Below are 19,426 nucleotides of genomic sequence, written 5' to 3'. Positions count from 1 at the left end.
GCTCTTTAATAAACTCAGAAGAGTTTCTGTCCTTAATTTACTTACAGTCCTCAACCTATTTAGCCATCACCTTTCTATTAGGTCCTTTCCGAATGATGTTCTCTCCTGTGCTGAAAAGACAGTCACCCTCACATCATGGATAGATCGGCTTCACATTTTGTTTAGGACAGCCAGGGAGTGTCCAGCCGTGATAAGAGGAGTCTATAGAATTATCTCATATATAAATTTAATTCTAAATATTGGCATCAGCACAGTAGTAGTGTGTTTTTATAGGATAACATTTCATAGAATCATTTTAAGATATGGTTTTGACTTTTAGGGGCAGCCTGCCTGCATTTTAAGACATGTGGACCCCAAATCATCCTTGAATATGTCTATATACAAATTGTAAGATAGGCAGGATATTTCCAGAATATTTCTTTTTCTCATCTCATCCATTAGATCACTTTTCCTCTTCAGGTTCCCTGAGTGTCAATTTAGTGCCCACATTGCATTCCTCAGCACACCCTCTACCGACACAGTCAGATAGCCTAAGTCTGCCTGTTTTACTAATTACCTTTTCATCCGTCACTCAATTCAATCTTGCTCACCTACGTCAGTGTGAGAAGAGCGTTCAGCTCCTTTTCTTCCAGAGAACAGACTTAAGGAAAGGAGTTACAGTGACAGGAGAGACAGGGGTATCACTCACTAAGGTGGTTAAAGAACTACTCTGCTATATTTAGGATAGGCAGAAATTTCTCTCACCAAGACTTTTAAGCAGGAATTACTCACCTATTTGTATACCCTTCCTTCCTTCTTCCCCTTCCTTCCTTCCTTCCTTCTTTTCTTCACCCATTTAGCCACCCATCCATCCATCCATTCACACATCCATCCACCCAATCAACAAATGAAACATATATTGAATAGCCAACTGGATATTATCATAATGCTAGGTATTCTAGACAATTCCTTAACAGTATCACAATTGGCTACAATCACATAAAAAGTAACTCCTCTTCGTTAACAAATAAAAACAAATTATAATAGCAATGGCATGCAATTTTTTAGCTTACCAAATTCATGAACTCTTTTTTACAATGATAAAACCATCAAGAGTACAGGAAGAAAGGCTTATTCATACACTCCTGAAATGGAAGGACTGTATATTTGTAAAGTCTTCTTAGAAGCACTTTGGCAATTAACTCTAAGCTGTGTGGAGTAGGAATCTGTCTCCTTTGTTCTCCTTTGTGATCCCCATTGATTAACACAGTGTTTTGGCATATGGGAACTATTCAATCATTAATTACTGAATAAAAATCAACTGAATGACTAAATAAATACTCTGAGCTCTTAAAAAGTTGCATAATTGACTCAGTGATTTCTTTCTTGAAAATATATCTCTATGAGAAATGTGAAATCAAAAGCCCAGGTACAGGGGTGTTTGGGTGGCTCAGTGGGTTAAGCATCTGCTCTAGGATCCCAGAGTTCTAGGATCGAGGTCTGCTGAGCAGGGAGTCTGCTTCTCCCTCTCCCACCTCCCCCTGCAGATATATTTATTAATCATTCTAAAGTGTAATAAAATCCTAAGAATTATTTACATAGTCTTAAAGTTAACAATTTTTAAACAAAACAGTACTTCTAAAAAAATATAACTATCACTGTTGACCACTAGCTAAAGAGCACAGCCTATCAGAATAAAGTACAAAGGTCTTCAATTATGGGTTTTTAATGTGGTGGTGCCAACTACAGTACTCTGAGCACTTATATTTAACGATGAAAATGATGGATAAAGAAGGTCATGCAGTCTACAATAGATTGTACAGAAACGAATTATAAAATAATATTTCATGACATTATTTCAGTCTTCTAGAGAACAAGTGGCTCCTAAATTGGACAACGAAACTGTGCAGAATCAATTTTTTCTCTGGTTGTCCTCTCAAAGTACAGTACTGTACCTTTCATCATTGAACACCATGACCCACTTGAATGCAGAACCTAATTTCTGAACACTGATTCCAATATTTCAATAGCACCACAATAGAGTAAGAATCTGAGTCAAACTAAAAACAAACCAATAAATGATTATTAACTTTTTATTATATTCTATTATTAAAGAGAGCTACTACAAGGGTAAAATGTCACTCTTGACCTTAAGGCACATACATATTAGTAATAATAATAATTAAAAAGCGGGCACCTGGGAGGCTCAGTGGGTTAAGCCTCTGCCTTTGGCTCAGGTCATGATCTCAGGGTCCTGGGATCAAGCCCAACATCAGGCTCTCTGCTCAGCAGGGAGCCTGCTTCTCTCCGCCCTCTCTCTCTGCCTGCCTCTCTGCGTACTTGTGATCTCTCTCTCTCTGCTAAATAAAGAAATAAAAAATCTTTAAAAAATAATAATAATTAAAAAGAAATTTAAAACTACTTAAGTACTTTATATACAAGGCCCTGTGCTAATCTTCATTCAGAAACCAAGAACACTTTGTTGAACTATTGGGTTCTGGAGAAACAAAGGTGAATAGGTTGCACTCTAATGGAATTCAGCTTAGTGGAACATAAGGTTAAGTACTCATAACTGGGGTATGATGTATAGGTAAGTCATGTACAGTACCCAGCTAGATATAAAGGCATAGATGATGAGGTCTCTCCTCTCCACAGCCTGGGATCCAGTTGAAGAGTCTGGGTCCAAATGTATGACTTAATAATGATACTATAAGAATTATCACAAAGATAATTGGACAACTAGCATCGTGAGTTGGACTCTAAGCTGGGCATACAAGAAATATCTCACTCTCTCATCAGCAGAACGAGAAGGAAACAAACCACAATGCAAAGTAATATGCTAATGATGCAAAACACCATGTTAAGTATAGGTTTTGCGAGCTAACGATGAGCTGGATAGGATTAATGAAGAGGATGTGCTTGAACCAGGTCTTTAAAAAACGGAGAGACTATGAGGCAGAATGGGACACTGCATCAGAAGGAAATGAGAACTGACAGTCAAATGCAGAGGTTGGCAAACTTTTTCTGCAGAGGGCCAGATTCTCAATTCTATTTGACTCAACCTTTCCAATTTACAATGATTGTTTTGTAAGATTCTTCTCTCCATCTGAAATGAAATTCATAGTAATACAATGGCCTATACATACTTTTATACTAAAGTAAAAAGAAAAATACAAAAATGTGTTTTATATTAGAAAGATGTTTTCAATTTGTCAGTCTGTGAGCCCAACTGTACTGAACATTGCAATGGAGTAATCAAATGTTTACCTATTCTTATAGTTAATAAATATGGATTTCAATGGACTAAATAGACTAGATACCATTTCTTACAAGAAGTATAGGAAAAGTGAAAGAAGAAACACATATATGAAGGATCCTAGATTACTAATTAGTGTTGGAAGAAATAATAACAGATCACTTGCAGATAATAAGAGATCAAAGGAAATAACCTCAATTCAATAATTGGATAATCTAAGAAGAGTGTCAATAGTTAAAGTGGAGATAGCTAAAAAAAATTTTTGGGGGGTGCCTGGGTGGTTCAGTCATTAAGTATCTGCCTTCAGCTCAGGTCATGATCCCGGGATCCTGGGATCGAGCTCCGCATCGTGCTCCCTGCTCAGCGGGAAGCCTGCTTCTCCCTCTCCCTCTCCCTCTCCCACTCCCCCTGCTTGTGCTCCTCTCTCGCTGTGTCTCTCTATCAAATAAATAAATAAAATCTTTTAAAAAGTCATATTTTTAGAAATAAGCTGACACTTTTTATAACTTTTTATAAGTTTGGTGTCAAAATAATTCCTGTTTTCTATAGGACAGGCCAGTGAGGGAATTTATCATCTCTCTATCTCTTTATCCCTGTTTGGAATTCTCCCCAGTGTAAAGGTATTCCCTTGATTTCTAGTACTTCCACAGACCTGGAACTCTATCCTTTGATTACAAAAATGGGGAATGGGGACTGGATTTAACAACAGCAACAACAGCAGCAGCAGCAACAACAACAACATAACAACTCAGAATGTAAGAGCTTGTAGGGAAGCTGAGTACAGATGACCTTTGGGATAATATCAGAGTAATACTGAAAGCAACAGAGAACTAAACAATAAGCAATTTCAGTTACTTTCACAAAACATATTTCTCACTATATGATAAAAGGTTTTAAAAATTAATATATGGTATGCCAATGAAATGAAATGTTTTTAAAACAATCCTATTAATGAAATTTAGTGAGAGCTTTGTATTTTACATATTTCTTTTTTTTAATTAACATATAATGTATTATTTGTTTCAGGGGTTCAGGTCTGTGATTCATCAGTCTTACACAATTCACAGCACTCACCATAGCACATACCCTCCCCAGTGTCCATCAGCCAACCACCCCATCCCTTGCACCCCGCTCCCCTCCAGAAACCCTCAGTTTGTTTCCTGAGGTAAAGAGTCTCTTATAGTTTGTCTCCCTCTCTGGTTTCATCTTGTTTCACTTTTCCCTCCCTTCCCCTATGATCCTCTGTCTTGTTTCTCTTTTTCTTTTTTTTTAAAGATTTTATTTATTTATTTGGCAGAAATCACAAGTAAACGGAGAGGCAGGCAGAGAGAGAGAGGGAAGCAGGCTCCTTGCTGAGCAGAGAGCCCGATGCGGGACTCGATCCCAGGACCCTGAGATCATGACCTGAGCTGAAGGCAGCGGCCTAACCCACTGAACCACCCAGGCGCCCCTGTCTTGTTTCTCAAATTCCTCATATCAGTGAGATCATATGATAACTGTCTTTTTCTGATTGACTTATTTTGCAATCAAAGTCAGTATTTTATGTATTTCTAACAACTTAAAATCTTTGGTTCTATATCTATTAAAAAAAAAAAGCCTCAAATCTCTTCCATCCCATAATGCAGGTGATATTTACAAATGGAGATTCATGCAGGGGAGATGTATTGGTGACAGCAACCAGTGCAGGAGCTTCAGCTTTAGGATGAGGTCTTCCAAAATGGGAATCAGTTCCTGTCAAATTCCTAAGAGAACAAAATACAATGATTCCTTGACTTACATAGAAGTTGCATTCCCAGAAGATTTAACGATTAGCAAATCCTTGTAGAAAATGCTTCATATCTGTTTGTAAAACTGAATTTGACTTCAGGCTTAAAAAATCATAAACTTGAAAAAATCTTCATGAATTTCCAGTACCATGTTAAAAATTGTATAGTACAAAGGGGGATTCTTTGCTGTGCAGAACTTCTTAGCAAATGACAGTGCATCCAGCATCCCTGGCTCCTTTCTGCTAGATGCCAGCATCACCTCCCAATCATTAGTAATACATAAAGTATCTCCATACAATTCTAAAATTATTTCTAGTGGCTCTTCTTTCTATCTCTTTGGGATTGCTAGTCTAAATTATGAGACAATAGAGGTAAGAAGTAAGATAACTTTTTATATAATGCCCAACACTGCAATGCCAACAAATTACATACTTCACAACTTTCTGCCGATAATGAACTTCATAAAGAGGAGCACAGAGCTTCAAGAGGGAAGGCAGCTTGACAGTAAAAAGGTAACTCAGTTCTGCATTCAAAGACAAGGGCCAATTCTGCCGCAAACCGAAGGACCCTGTTCTCCTTTGGAAAATGTACTAGATGACCTCTAAATTCCTATCTACCTCTGAAATAATTATAACACATATAGATGCATTTGGGAAATTAAAAGGGAACAAAGTGGACTAAATAATGAAGGAGGATAAAATTGGGTGGGGCTACGCTTATAACAGATCAAAAAATATCATAAGAAGGAAGAGGATGGACAACGGAGATGGTGGTATTAAAGTTAGATATTTGATTCTTGGTATCATAAAGACACAAGTAACTGGCATGTGAGATTTACAAAATTCAGCACTGTGTGGTAATTCTTTTGGACATAAGACATATAATTCCATATAACAAAATGCTTTTGTTATGTATGTATATTATGTTTAAACTACATGCTTCTCAATTCCTCACTATAAATTTTTATAAGATTGAATTTAATTTGCAAATAACCACAAGTTATAAGGTATTTCTTCATCTTTTTTCTTTTAAAGATTTTATTTATTTATTAGAGTGAGAGTGAGTGAGAAGGAGGGAGAGGGAGAGAGAATCTGAAGGAGACTCTGCACTGAGCACAGAACCTGATGTGGGGCTTGATCTCATGATCTGAGCTCATGCCTGAGCTAAAACCAAGAGTTGGACACTTAACCAACTGAGCGACCCAGGTGCCCTGTTTCAAGGTATTTCAAAGAGCAAGTATCAGTGCTGTGAGAATCAACTTCAACTCCTTCAGAGCAGCACAATTCTTAAAGTTAATCAGAGAGGGGAAGGGGTTTCAGTCGTCCAACCAACTCAGGGTTCCTAACACCAGAAAATGGAGTAAAATGGGAAAATCTAGGATTCTGCTAGGGGATGCCAGTTCTCCCAACCATGTAAAATACTCCAATTCCTTAAGGAGATTTCCTGTTAAATCAAAAAGTGAAAAAGGTCTCTGGGGATGTTCTACTTCCCGCTGTTCCTCAAAGAGATCTTTCTGTAAGATTCTGTGGAAAGGGTCATATAGATACCTACCTTTGAAACAAATTCTACCCTTATTAGATGTGCCATCAGGAGAAAGTTAGTCAGCCTTAATTTTCATACCTATAAAATGGGGATTTTCTTTTCTTTTATTTTTTTAAAGATTTTACTTATTTGTCATAGAGAGAGAGAAAGAGACAGAGAGCGTGCACACAAGTAAGGGAAGAGGCCCAGGCAGAAAAAGTAGACTCCCTGCTGAACACAAAGCCTGATACAGTACTGGGGTTTTAATATGTCTTTTAATGTTTTCAGAATTCAAAAAATGACCAGCATAGAGCTCTAGCGTAATGCTGCACACATTGTGGGTATCCTGAGTATTCAATAAATGCTATTACCTTTACTCATTCCTTTCCCACCCTCAGTATTTTGTCCTACTTGTCCAGCCCTAGAGAAAATGCTCTGCTCATGTCAGCATCCAGAAGGGGCAGGGGGTAACCTAAGTGTTGACCAAGCAGCTTCAAGTCTGCTTGAATATTGGAACTGCCTAGAACTTTAATTCCTTTGGTATTATCTCTTACTCGATTCTGTTTCCTTTGCCTGGGGGCAGCTGGTGTTTTCCAGAGACTAAAAAGTCGTCTTCTTCTTTGGTAAGGGGCTCTCTCTTCAGCTGCTTCTGTAGAAGCAGTTGCAGAGTTAAAACAAGCTGCCAGATCTTTCTGGCTGGGCATAAGCTGAGCCTGAGATTTGAGCCCAGGGCAGTCCTACTTCTTGGACAAAAAAAAGGTTCTCTGCACTCAAGTTGCTACAAAACTACTGTGTTTTGGAGGAGCTGCAAAGGGGCCCTTAGGGAAGATTTACAGAGTTTTGGCTAAATGTTTCAAACACTGTTGTTCTAGCAGGATTTTGCTGAGAAAATCTAATCTCACCTACCTTCTAATATAAGATAATGGGAATGCTACTTCATCAACACAGTTCTATTACGTATATATTTTTTCTCTCCCTCTCTCTCCCTCTGTGTGTGTGTGTGTGTGTGTGTGTGTGTAGGCACTGTCGTAAATCTCTGAGAAACCTGAAGGGCAAAATGTCATCCCGTCATCCTGTAGTACTGTGCCTAATGTTTCTGGACAGTTGCCCAACCTAACCTTCATCATTATAAGTAAGACATCAAAAAATTCAGTGAACAAAGTAGAAATTCTAATAAAGGACACCACAATACTGATTAATTAATTGGATGGACAATAAGTTCTTCAGGTTAAAAAAGCATTTGGATATCATCAGTAATAATAAATACCACTTATTGAACAATTCTTATGTTCTAAGCACCACACTGGGCTCTTTTATGTAGAGTATTTTCAATTCTTATTACGTTTTCCCGTAATATAATTTTATCAACCTAAGTTTTACAGAGAAGACAAATGAACCTTAAAGAAGTTAAGTAAGTGAGGTCACAGAGAGCTAGTAAGTTCAAATTTAGGATTGTCTTGCCTTAAAGCATAAATCTTGGGGCACCAGGGTGGCTCAGTGGGTTAAAGCCTCTGCCTTTGGCTCAGGTCATGATCCTAAGGTCCTGGAATCAAGCCCCGCATGGGGCTCTCTGTTCAGCAGGGAGCCTGCTTCCTCCAATCTCTCTCTCTGCCTGCCTTTCTGCCTACTTGTGATCTCTGTCTGTCAAATAAATAAATTTTTAGGAAAAAAAAGCATAAATCATTTCCAAAGCACTTCCCATTAATGGATGGGTATCAGTTGACAGAGTCACAGAATATTAGTATTGAAAGAGATATGGGAATTCATTTAGGGAAGACCGTTTTTCTTAGAAACAGAAACTGAGGGCCAGAACGGTTGACTGATCACAAAGCCTAACCCACAGAGAGTGAGAGCGGGCACCAGGATCCTGCAGTGATGGGCTCCATGCTATCCGCCCAGCAAAGTCCCTGTCAAAGCACTTGAGACTCTGTGACCAAGCCTTGCCCAGGCCTCCAGCCCCAGCCCTTGATGAACCTACTCTCTAGTGCCCCACGTTCCAGGAAACAGAACTCTGAGTAGTTTCTACACAGCAACCCACGTGATATATGTGTTTCAGCTTCTATTATTTTTACCCAGAAAGCTTATCTCTCTTTGCTTACTTGATAAACACAGGCATGTTACTTTCAGGTTCAATTTAAAGCAGCCCAAGGATCACTCCCTCTGGCAGTCTTCCCTGATTCACTTATTTTTCTCTTCCTAGCCAATCAGATAATAATGAATTAAGGAATAGGTTAATGATAGCCAACTTTTACTGCAGGCTTCTTATTCATTCATTCTACAAATATTTATTGAACCCCCTACTACATGTAAGCACTGTGCTAAGTACCTTACATTTACTATGTTAATTCCTCACTACAGTCCTGAGTTAGGGTCTAATTTTACGCTCATTTTATAAAACAGAAAATCTAGGCTTAAAGAGATGCAGATGCAGTGCAGTTAAATTAACTAACTGTACCCCTGGGGCTAATAATACATTACATGTTAATAAAAAATAAAAAATTAATTAAAAAATAAAAACATTAAATAAAAATAAATAAATATATACATATACATTAACAAATCTTGCTTTCTTACTTCTTTGTGGTTCCTCTGTATCCTGAATATATATCTACTGTAGACTTTGTAGAATTCTATGGGACTTGGTTCCCTTCCAATGTGTGACTTATGACAATATAATTCCATATATATCATGATATACTTAATAAATATTATATACCACTGGAGGCCATAAGCTCCACAATAATAGGGAGAGTATTTCTTTTGTTTACTATTATATCCACAGGCCTGACAGAGCCACATGGCAAGCACTCAGGAAATGATAGTTGAATAAACAAATGAAGAATGAATGAAGTACAAAGGTATTGAAACCTGGGCTTTGAATCTCTACTATTCTGTGCTTCCTGCCCAAATCAGTCCACACTGGGGAGAAACGCCACATAAGTGATGATGGACATCCTTCCCCCCCCCCTTCCCTGACCCAGGCCAACACTATTATCCTAGATGTGCCTTCTAGAACTCACTTCTGGACCCTATAATTTTCCATCTTCTTACCTACTATTACGGTTGTATTAATTCTACAGATCCAAGTGGAATGAAAACTTATTTGAGAAAGGAAAGAAGCTATTTTTCAGTCATGCTGAGGAACAACATAATGACAGTGTCCTGTTAGCACACAGCACCCCAAATAACAGGAGTTTGGCAAAGAGCCTTGGGAGGAACTCAAGTCATTACCATGGCCCTCTATTATAGCAGCCGGAAATCACACTGCTGATGTCCACGTAATACAGCAAATATCTCTGAGGGCAGGATCCCAGCTCCCAGACACTTAACAGCCCTGAGGCACGTTCTGTACCACATGTGGGGCCCGCGGCTTCTCTACAGCCTGCGCTCTGCTCCTGTCCACTTTATCAAGAATTCTCTTGTTTAGTATGATTAACCTCCATCCTTCATTTCACAGTATTTCACAGGATATCTCTAGTTAATTTAAGGGGTATGAATAGTACCACAAAATTCTCAAAACAGACTTGGCTGTTAATGACACATATGCATACACCTAGACACACAGATGGTCTTATTTTTGTGATGGTATCTATGGGTGTATAGGACTTACACATATCTGTATATTTTAAATATTAGATATAGCCTATAAATACATGTGTAAATGAATATACATATCTATACATGTATTTATAGATATATAAATATACATACATAAATCAGCATTTTAGAACACTTATAAGAAGTAAAGAAATGTACTTTATATGGACAGAATAAAACATCCTTTGGAAGAAAAAGTTAGTACTTTCTGGGTGAGAAAAGAGAACTTTAAACAGAACTTTAATTTTATATGTATACCTGTATATGCATGCTTACATGTATATGTATATATATATACTTACAAATACATGAAAATACATTAATACGTGCAAGTATTTAGGTACTATAGGGATATTTAAATACATATATTAAAATCTATTCACAGCACTTTCACAGGACTGAGCTGGTAAAAGAGAGGAAGGGTCAGGTGTCACAACACTAAAGACCCTAAAAGATACAGTATTGTAGCCCCAATATTTGAGTATCCTTGTTCTTCCTAGCTAAGAATAAAGGACCTGTGAATAAGAGAGAAAATTTATAGAAATGTGTGTGAAAAAGAATGGGAGATGGTGTCTGTCTCAATTTATTGCCTGGATCTTAATTATCAGTACAGAGAGTCTATTTCAATCCTTTAAAGCATTAAATGTCTGTAAATTTAAGGCAAGTAGGAGGCTGACTGTTAAAAACCAAGGAAGGGAAAAGTTTCCCTTGACTGATGAAAAATGTACAAAAATTTGAAAGCATGGTTATTTTAATGTACAATTAGAGATTTTTGGTTTGAGAAATTATCATTTATGAAATGCACATCTTTTTACATTTTGGAAAAAAACTGTGACCATAAAACAAGTTTGCTTATTCTACTCTAAAACAAGTTGGCTTATTCTACTCTACGCAAAAACTAGAAGCTAGATGTGTGTTTGTCTTCTTTGCCTATGTGAGCCTTGAGAATCTAACATAATCGACACAGAGATATACTTTAAAGACATTTAAATGCATGCATTTGTAAAAGAATATGTAGAGACTTTGAAATTGTCAAGACTGTTTTTTCAGTTTGGAATTCATGTTAACTTTAAAAAATAACCAAGTTTCCAAATATCAGGCTCCATTTCAAACTGAACCAGTTTAATACTAAAATGACAATATATTCCTTATTTAAATCAAGATGCTGAGATGCATGATATTAACGGATCCAAAGTCACGTATACGAACAGTATCATTTAGATCTAGTGACATGTGATATTCTTGGAAGTACTTTTTAAAAAACTAATATTAAAATTAGAATGTACTCTCCACCTCTCAGATCATAACATTTCACTCATGATCCATAGCCACTTCTCATTTATGCTAAGATCACATTAAAATCAAGAAAGGATTTTTTTTTCTGCAAACAGTTTTTCTCTTCTTCAATGGATATTTAAGAACTATCCTTCAATATTTATGACAGTGATTACAGGTGCACTTTATTTAAATTTTACAGCATTTACAGGAAGTTGTCTTCCCTTTTCTGGATGGGGCCAGGGAAAAAATTGAGCCAATTTCATTTCTGATAAAATGCCAGTAATTTGGGGCAAGAATAAGCTAGAAATTAAATTAAGGGAATCTGCACATCTGCTTCAGAAATACATTATAGAAGAAAGAGAGTTATAGTCTTTAGTATAAATAACCTTATTGCTTCCCTATGAATAAGTAAAATGTTTCATTATTTTATTCTGAGTATAATCATCCTCTAGTTTGATCCCAATTATTCCTTTTGTTTATAAAATGAATTATTTAGTATAAACAAAATTTCTTCCCTATTACTGAAAAGGTATACAGTGTTATAAGAGTAAAATTAGAATAGCATACTTCAAATCACTGCTTTCCATAGCTGAAGAAATAAATGCCCTTTTATGATTAAAGAGATGGAATGTATCGAAGTTTATTTTTTTTCTCCCTTAAAAAAAATGAGGCTAGGCAGGACACAAAAGTTAACAACGATTAGGAGTTAAAGTGCTGCCAAAATACAGCATAGTAAAATCATCCGAGGACTAGAGAAGTTGAACTTGGGGAAAAGTCACTGAAAGAAACTGAGCACAGCATCTTTGGACTTTCGCAGGCCACCCAGAGGTGTGAGCCCCCAAACACCTATGAAAATGACAGGTTTTCCCAAGCCCACCATTTTCCAAACAGGTACACACCCAGTCAGCAAGGAGGACCCGGCAAAGTTTCCAAACCTCACGGGACTTGCTCTCAGTTTCTTCCGATACTCAAGGGAAAGTCATAAGGAAAAGGCTCACCTGTGTTGGGCTGAACCAACCATGTGGGCAGGCGCAACGCTCCCCACAAGTCCCTTTGCCCTTGGAGCCCATCTTGTGGGGGCTTTTCCGCACACTGTCCCACAAAGTGACCAGCTTGGTCCTGTTTGAAGCTGGGCCCCCAGGTCCTGAAGCGGGCATGGTCTGAGAATTGTACCCAAGCCCCTGAGGGCTCCTCTGCCAGCCACAAGCGCAGTGGGCATCCCTGATCAGGGTGGGGGCGCTCCTGCCGGCATCCATCCCATCGGACCCCCGGCTGCAGCTGTGTTGCTTGGTGAGGTATGCATTCATACTGCACTGATGCCTACTCTCTTTCCTTTGGTCAGCTCTGCACAGGAATGTCTCCTCCCTCACACCCCTTTCTTCCAGGCAGTTGTAAAAGTCTTTTTTTTTTTTTTTTCGTCCTCCCGTGGATCCCTCAGTATCTTTGACAGCTGCTATAAGCAGCGCATGGTGGGAGCAGCGAGAGCAGCTCCGCACAGCATTATCTGCGGGCTGGTAGCTCTTTGTCAATAGATGACTCAACTCACAGAGCAACTTGACAGTATCCCTGCTCTAGGCAGAAGCAATCAATGCTCTACACAGCTGGGCTACAAGACTGTACACTGTGTTACAAACCCTTTTGGGATGGAGCCCCACGGTAAAGAATACTCTTTGCAATTTGGCATTCTGGCGTTTCCCTCTGCTAGATGAGCCCTGCACCGAATACAGACCTCAGGAGGGAAAGCTGCTTATCAAACTAGCAGGACCCTCGTAGGCTGAAATAATATAGGATTGGCAATTTAAAATGATGGGAAAGTTAACCTGTAAAGAGATTTCCAACATTTACAGGAACCACTTATGTAGAGAGATATTTGCCAAGACACGGAGCACATCACGAGGTGACGAAGTAAGAGCGTCAATATTAACGCTCCACAACATTAATTCATTTAGAAAAATCACTGAGGTCACAGCATTATACTACAGTCCTTTAAAATTTGGAGGTTTCATTTGTTTTAGATCATGATTACATATTATAATCTGAATATATGTTTTTTAAAGCTATGAATGATTATTAATTCTTTCTGATTCAAAATGAAGCAATTTTCAAAGTTCAAAACTGATGGGTTGGCTTATTTTAACATAGTGTTTTTCCTTGCCCCAAATTATTCTGAGGATTTCCTTTCAAATACTTTACCACAACAAATACATTCACCACAGAGAGAGTCTGCATTTTAAAGCGAAACACACATCCAACTCTACCCTCCAGTATTTTGGTTTCCACAGACAGAATTTTCAAATTCTTTCACTGGAAAATGAGTGAAATCTATCCAATTTAAAGCAATTGCCTTCCAGAGAGGACATGATTGTTTTAAAATTTTAGTATGATTGCAGAAGCCATACATAGTATTTTTAGTAAAGAGAAAGGCTAATTACCAGAGCATTTAGAATTTTTATTATGTTTGAAACTTTCCATATTTGTTGCCAAAATGTCTATCCTTATCACATATCTCTGAGGGAAAAATTTGGTTTGATTGGGATACAAGCTACCATCTATGCAGCACCAAACAAAAATGAGAGAGTCCCAAGATAAAATGATTTTTATCCCCAATCAGATCCACCTTCTCACCACTGGGGCAGTGTAGACCTAATTTCTGGCTGAGTTAGCAAAGTTCTTATTTCAAAGGGTAGGGTTACCACATATTCTACATTTCAACACTAGAACTCCCTGGACAAATCACTGTTACGTATCAAAACCCTGAGAGGAAGGAGTAGGAGCTATTCTTCCTATGTATCTCCATAAAAGGGTTCTTTTCCAAATTCTCTCCCAAATTCTGCAGATTTTTTTTTTTTTTTAAAAGCCAGGCACCTAGCACACTGCCTGCACAGCACATAGCAGACTTATATATTTTTTGGATGGATGAATGAATGCTTGGGTGAGTGCATAGATAGAAAGAGAGAGACAGGCAGGAGCTGCCTGACATGTTTTGAAATAATATTGAGTTCAGTAATGCTCCACAAACTTAAATTATTCCTTTAAGGTTAGCTTTAGTGTTCAGTGTTTAGTGAGGTGTTATGGAAATTTGTCTAAATAAATAAATAGATGAAGATTTGAACTGCTGGGTAGAAATAACAACGGCATTAATGGTCTTTATTCCTGAAAAAAGGACTTAGGAGTTAAGATCAATACTTAAAAATAGTAAAATTGAGGCAAATAGATTATTATGCAATGCTCAGTGGGTAAAAGGGCAGACTATCAGCCATGTCTCTTCCCTTCTCTGCTCTTTTCTCTCCTCTTTCTCCCTCCTTCTCTCTCTTCCTTCCCCCATCTCCATTTTTTATGCTGGGATCAAGGGATAATGCCTGAAAGAACTTCTAGGTCAAATAAAGCCCTAGAGAACTTCGTATTTGCCTGGTGTCACCATGATGCATGGCTCTACGGTAGGACTTGATGTGATATGGCAATACGATCACCCCCAAATGAGAATGTCAAGAAGTGATAAGTTTGACTCTCTCCAGTCTTATCTAACCACAGATGCTTCTCGAGTTTTTCAGGCAGATATCATTGCTCAAATGCCCACTGCCATCTTTAGGGAACACATGCCCTGTTCTCACCCATTTGCCTCTCAAGTATAAGAATCAATCTGAACAGGAATAAGTCAGTATGAATCCATTAAAATTTTGTAATGGTGTGCAGCAAGATAGAAAAGTTCCTGGCTGGGCACTACACAAAGATATTATAAATCTTCACAGGGACCTAAATGTGTTATGAATGGGTGGTTCGGAATAAGCTATCTCTTCCCACTACAAGGGCAATAGAGTTTTTGTTTTACTAACCTCGGTATGCCATTTCCATACAGATAAATAAACACCATACATTGCATAACTAATGTTACTTTCCTCCAAAAATCCTGAAGACCATAGCAAACTTTCATGACAAGTATTACAAGACTGTACTGAAATTATCCTTTCACTTTAACATACACAACATATATCCAGCCTCCTGTCTTCCCCTTTCCCCTGATTTTTTTTTTCTTTTCAAACATGACATTTGGCTTTCTAAGTCTGATGACAGACCACTTACACAGATAAATACGTCCAACTAGCCCACTGTACTATGAGACAGACCTACTAATTAAAGATAATTCAATTTGATCAACTGTAATTGGACAACTGTAATGACCATAAGATGACACGAAATTGTGGCCAAAGAGGAATTAGTGGTGTACAAGTACATATCCTACTTATCACTGTGATTTAACACGGGCAGATGGTGTACAGGGTAATGCCTAGATGAGATATATCTTATTGACCTCTCTTTGACCTGATACAGACGCCACAGAACCACCACTAGTTTTAATGCAAGGGCTTAAAACTAATATCCGGCTTGATTTGTTTAATAAAAAAATAGCAAAGATGAATTACTGAATAAATTGTGCCATACTACAGCACGATGCAGACTCTGTTTTCAGAAAAAAATTTTCCTTCAGGCATTCTATGCATGGGGAAATGAAGATATTAATTACGAAAGAAGAGCTTGCTAAAGAAGGACTGAGCAGCACAAGCCCTGTAGCAGTTACAAGTAATGTGGGAAATAATCACAAAATAATATAAGGTAATAGTTACAATTCTTCTTGATTTGAAAAGCATACATAGTCCATTCCTGGGGCCACAGCCTGGAGATGTTATAAACGTCAACTAATATTCTTCTACGTCTAATAGCCTTCAGCCTGGGCAATCACTAGATCTGAGCACATTCACCTTTGGAAGTAGAAGAAATCTGACAATATTTAAAGTGTTTTAGACTTTAAAATTATTTCCCAAATCCTTAAATCAATTCAATTATCGTTCTTCTAGGGCAGACACAGGCAAGAATTAAGAGGATGGAAAGACACTTGCCAAATTGCCATAGAGATTTAAGTTGGACTGAGGATTTACTAGAAAGTGGAAAAAAATTTTGAAAAATGTCCCCAAGTACATTCTCACTAATGTACTTGGACTTGGGTGGGTATGGATGATGACGGGATCAGTGTGAATTAACAATGAGGCTAAACGGTAACACGGTTTTCAGGAAATGCAGGTTTATTATATTCTAACACATGCAGTAACATTATTAGAGAAATAAGAACACAGGTTATGTGACATTTCTTAGAGAATCTGAAAGGAATACTAAGAAAAAGGTAATAATCATTTATAATTTACATATTTTAGGAATGGCATCTAAGTGATGGACAGCACTACTACAGGAATTTGTTCTCATCCTTCAGGATTAACCTGATGTCACTTCTGTGAAGTTTTCCAACACCCCCGGCCCATTCGGTTCACTGTACACTGTTTGCACACTTGTCTGAGCAAATATCTTCCACGTTTCTGTCTCTCTCAGTCACCACGATGACCACCCCCACCTAAGCTAGCGTCATTTCTCTGTCAAACTGGTGAAACAGCTCCTTAACTGGTCTCTGGCACCCATCCTTGTGCCTAATCATTCTCACACAGTGGCAAGAGGGACTTCTTCTAAAATGTGAAAATGATCGGGTCCTACCCTGCTTGACAGCCGTCAATGAAGTCCCATTCTCTGGGGATCTTAATCTCCACAGAGAGAACAGTCTTTCAAGTGGCTTCCATGGTCCTTAATCATGTCCCATGTGACCTGGCCTTTGCGGCTTTCCCCAGTCTCACCCGTGCTCACACCCTTGCCCTGCTCTCCAACCGCACAGACCTTGACTAGCCAGGCTTAGTGCCACCGTGCACCCTTGCGCATGCTCCCTCCCCCTCGCCTCAGTTCTACACAAGCCCTTCAGGCTTACCTTTCCACAGAGTGCATCCACAGACAACCTCCCCAAAGCCACCCCAAGGAAACATACAGAAAATCTAAGAGTAAAAGTCAGCTTACCAGGCAGCACAACCCCGAAACAAATCTGCCAGACCTTCTTCCCTACCAGTTTGCCATCCCTAAGCCTCTTCTATTCAGAAATTCTGGAATCTTCCCCTCCATCCAGGGCTCAGCTCAAAAGTCACTTTTATAAGGGAGCATTCCTAGAACACTGTCTCCCCTTTCCAGAGCAGATCATATCATCCTTTCACTGAACACTCATTTAGCACCTGAGCTTCTTGACTACAACACTAGAACAACTGCATTAAAAACAATAATTATGCTACTACTTGTTTTGCGCCCTATTCCCCAGACAGAGTGTAGGTAATGCCCATTAGGGAAGGGAGAGGGCTCTCTTTTGTGAATTTGCATCCTCCAAACCAAGCACAAAGTAAATGTTAGTATTTATTAAAATAAATCAAACAAGAAAGAAGATAAACTTGTCTTTCAGGGTTCATACCAACATAAGCATTTGGGTCTGTGTTCTACCTCCCGGTGTAAAATGAATAAATAAGCATTGGAACCTAAAAAAGCAACAAAACAAAATTAAGAAAATAATGTGCTTTTAAGATCAGCACTTAAATGAAAAATTCACTGTGGCTGAGAAGCCTAACTGTATTAACTAATTTTTTTGAAGACATTTGCTAGTGATCTTATGATGTTAAGAAATTGAAACAGCTTTTGTTTATTTTAGCAAGATATTCATTCATAAAAGCTGTACTTCCTGACAGCTGGGCTTTTCTCTCAAGTGCTTTTCAATTGTTCTCCCTTTCTAGATAGATAGTGCAAAAGGGGGAGAAGTTTCCCACATCAAAAGCCAGTCAGTGGTAAAGCAGGGAGCAGATCCCAATGTACAGCCACCAAAGTCAAGCTGCTCTTAAAATATAATCCAAAAGGTAGAATGATTTCACAAGATATTAAAAGTGTGTATTAGAGAGCAGAAGTCAAGATGACATCTTCTCTTCCTCCTTCCAATCAAGTTATAAAGTTTAAAAAAAAATCAAGTATTATTACTCATAAACAAGCATCCTTTTTAGTTTCTCTTTTAAAAATTGTGGTAAAAATACACAATATAAGGTCTACCCTCTTAACAAATTTTTAAGTATAGAGTACAGTATTGTTAACTCTAAGCATGATGTTGTACAGCACATTTCTAGAACTTTTTCATTTTTCATGATTAAAATTCTATGCTTACTGCACAGCACCACCCACCACCTTCCAGGCCCCTGGTACAACCATTCTGCTTTCTGCATCTATGGATTTCACTACTTTAGAGATCTCATATGATAGGCAAGAATGCAGTATTTATCCTTCTGTAACAAGCATAGTTCAGTGGGTATAATGTCCTCACAATTTACCCGTGTTCTCACACATGGCAGGATTTCTACTTTTAAGACTGAGTAATAGTCCACTGTATGTATATACTGCAGTTTGTTCATCCATTCGTCTGTCAGTGGACATTTAGATTGTTTCCACCATTTGGCTATTGTGAATAATGCTTCAATAAACACGGGAGTGTAAATATCTCGGAGATCCTAATTTAATTTTATTTGGATACATAGCCAGAAATGGAGTGGTTCGAAATATGGTATATATTATATAGTACTATAGGGTAATTTTATTTTCAATTTTTTTTTGACAAAGCTCAATACTGTTTTCCAAAGTAGCTGAGCCATTTTACTTTGTCACCAACAGTGCATAAGGTTTCCAATTTCTTCACATCCTTACCAACACTTATTTTCTGGTTTTTGTTTGTTTGGTTGGTTGATAATGGTTATGTTAACAGGTAATGGGCTTTGTTCTTCTTTCTTGAGACTATTTTGGCTATTCAGGGTTTTTTGTATTTTCCAAATAAGTTATAGGATTTTTTCTATTTTCATAAATATATTTATAGAGATTACATTGAATCTATAGGTCATTTTGAGTAGTATGGATATTTTAAAAATGTAAGTCTTCCAAAAGAGGTAGTAATTTCTCTGATACTGGCCATAGTAACATGTTTTAAAGATTTGTCTCCTGAAGCAAGGGAAATAAAAGCAAAATAAACCATTGGGACTACATTAAAATAAAAAGCTTCTGCACAGCAAAGGAAACAATCAACAAAACTAAAAATCAACATAATGAATAGGGGATGTTTGCAAATGTTAGATCCAATAAAAGG

The 19,426-nt window shown here is 37.9% G+C and overlaps 1 protein-coding gene across 19 annotated transcripts in view; it reads right to left on the bottom strand.

Moving 5' to 3' along the window:
• Nucleotides 1–19,426, bottom strand: part of DLG2 (discs large MAGUK scaffold protein 2) — a 2,052,576-nt gene that overhangs the window by 750,769 nt on the left and 1,282,381 nt on the right. For 2 of the 19 annotated variants that reach the window (XM_044258406.1, XM_044258417.1), the window contains exon 1: nucleotides 12,396–12,744. The exons of 14 other annotated variants lie outside the window; for them this stretch is intronic. In XM_044258406.1, the coding sequence (XP_044114341.1) occupies nucleotides 12,396–12,704 (309 nt within the window). In that variant the 5' untranslated portion in view covers nucleotides 12,705–12,744. Of the gene's footprint in view, nucleotides 1–12,395; nucleotides 12,746–19,426 lie in introns of those variants that run through there. 3 more of the 19 variants (XM_044258413.1, XM_044258407.1, XM_044258410.1) reach the window with 3 other exon arrangements.

The sequence above is a fragment of the Neovison vison genome, chromosome 7, assembly GCF_020171115.1.
Source record: "Neovison vison isolate M4711 chromosome 7, ASM_NN_V1, whole genome shotgun sequence".
In the NCBI taxonomy this organism is placed as follows: Eukaryota; Metazoa; Chordata; class Mammalia; order Carnivora; family Mustelidae; genus Neogale; species Neogale vison.
This window is presented reverse-complemented; position numbering and strand designations above follow the sequence as displayed.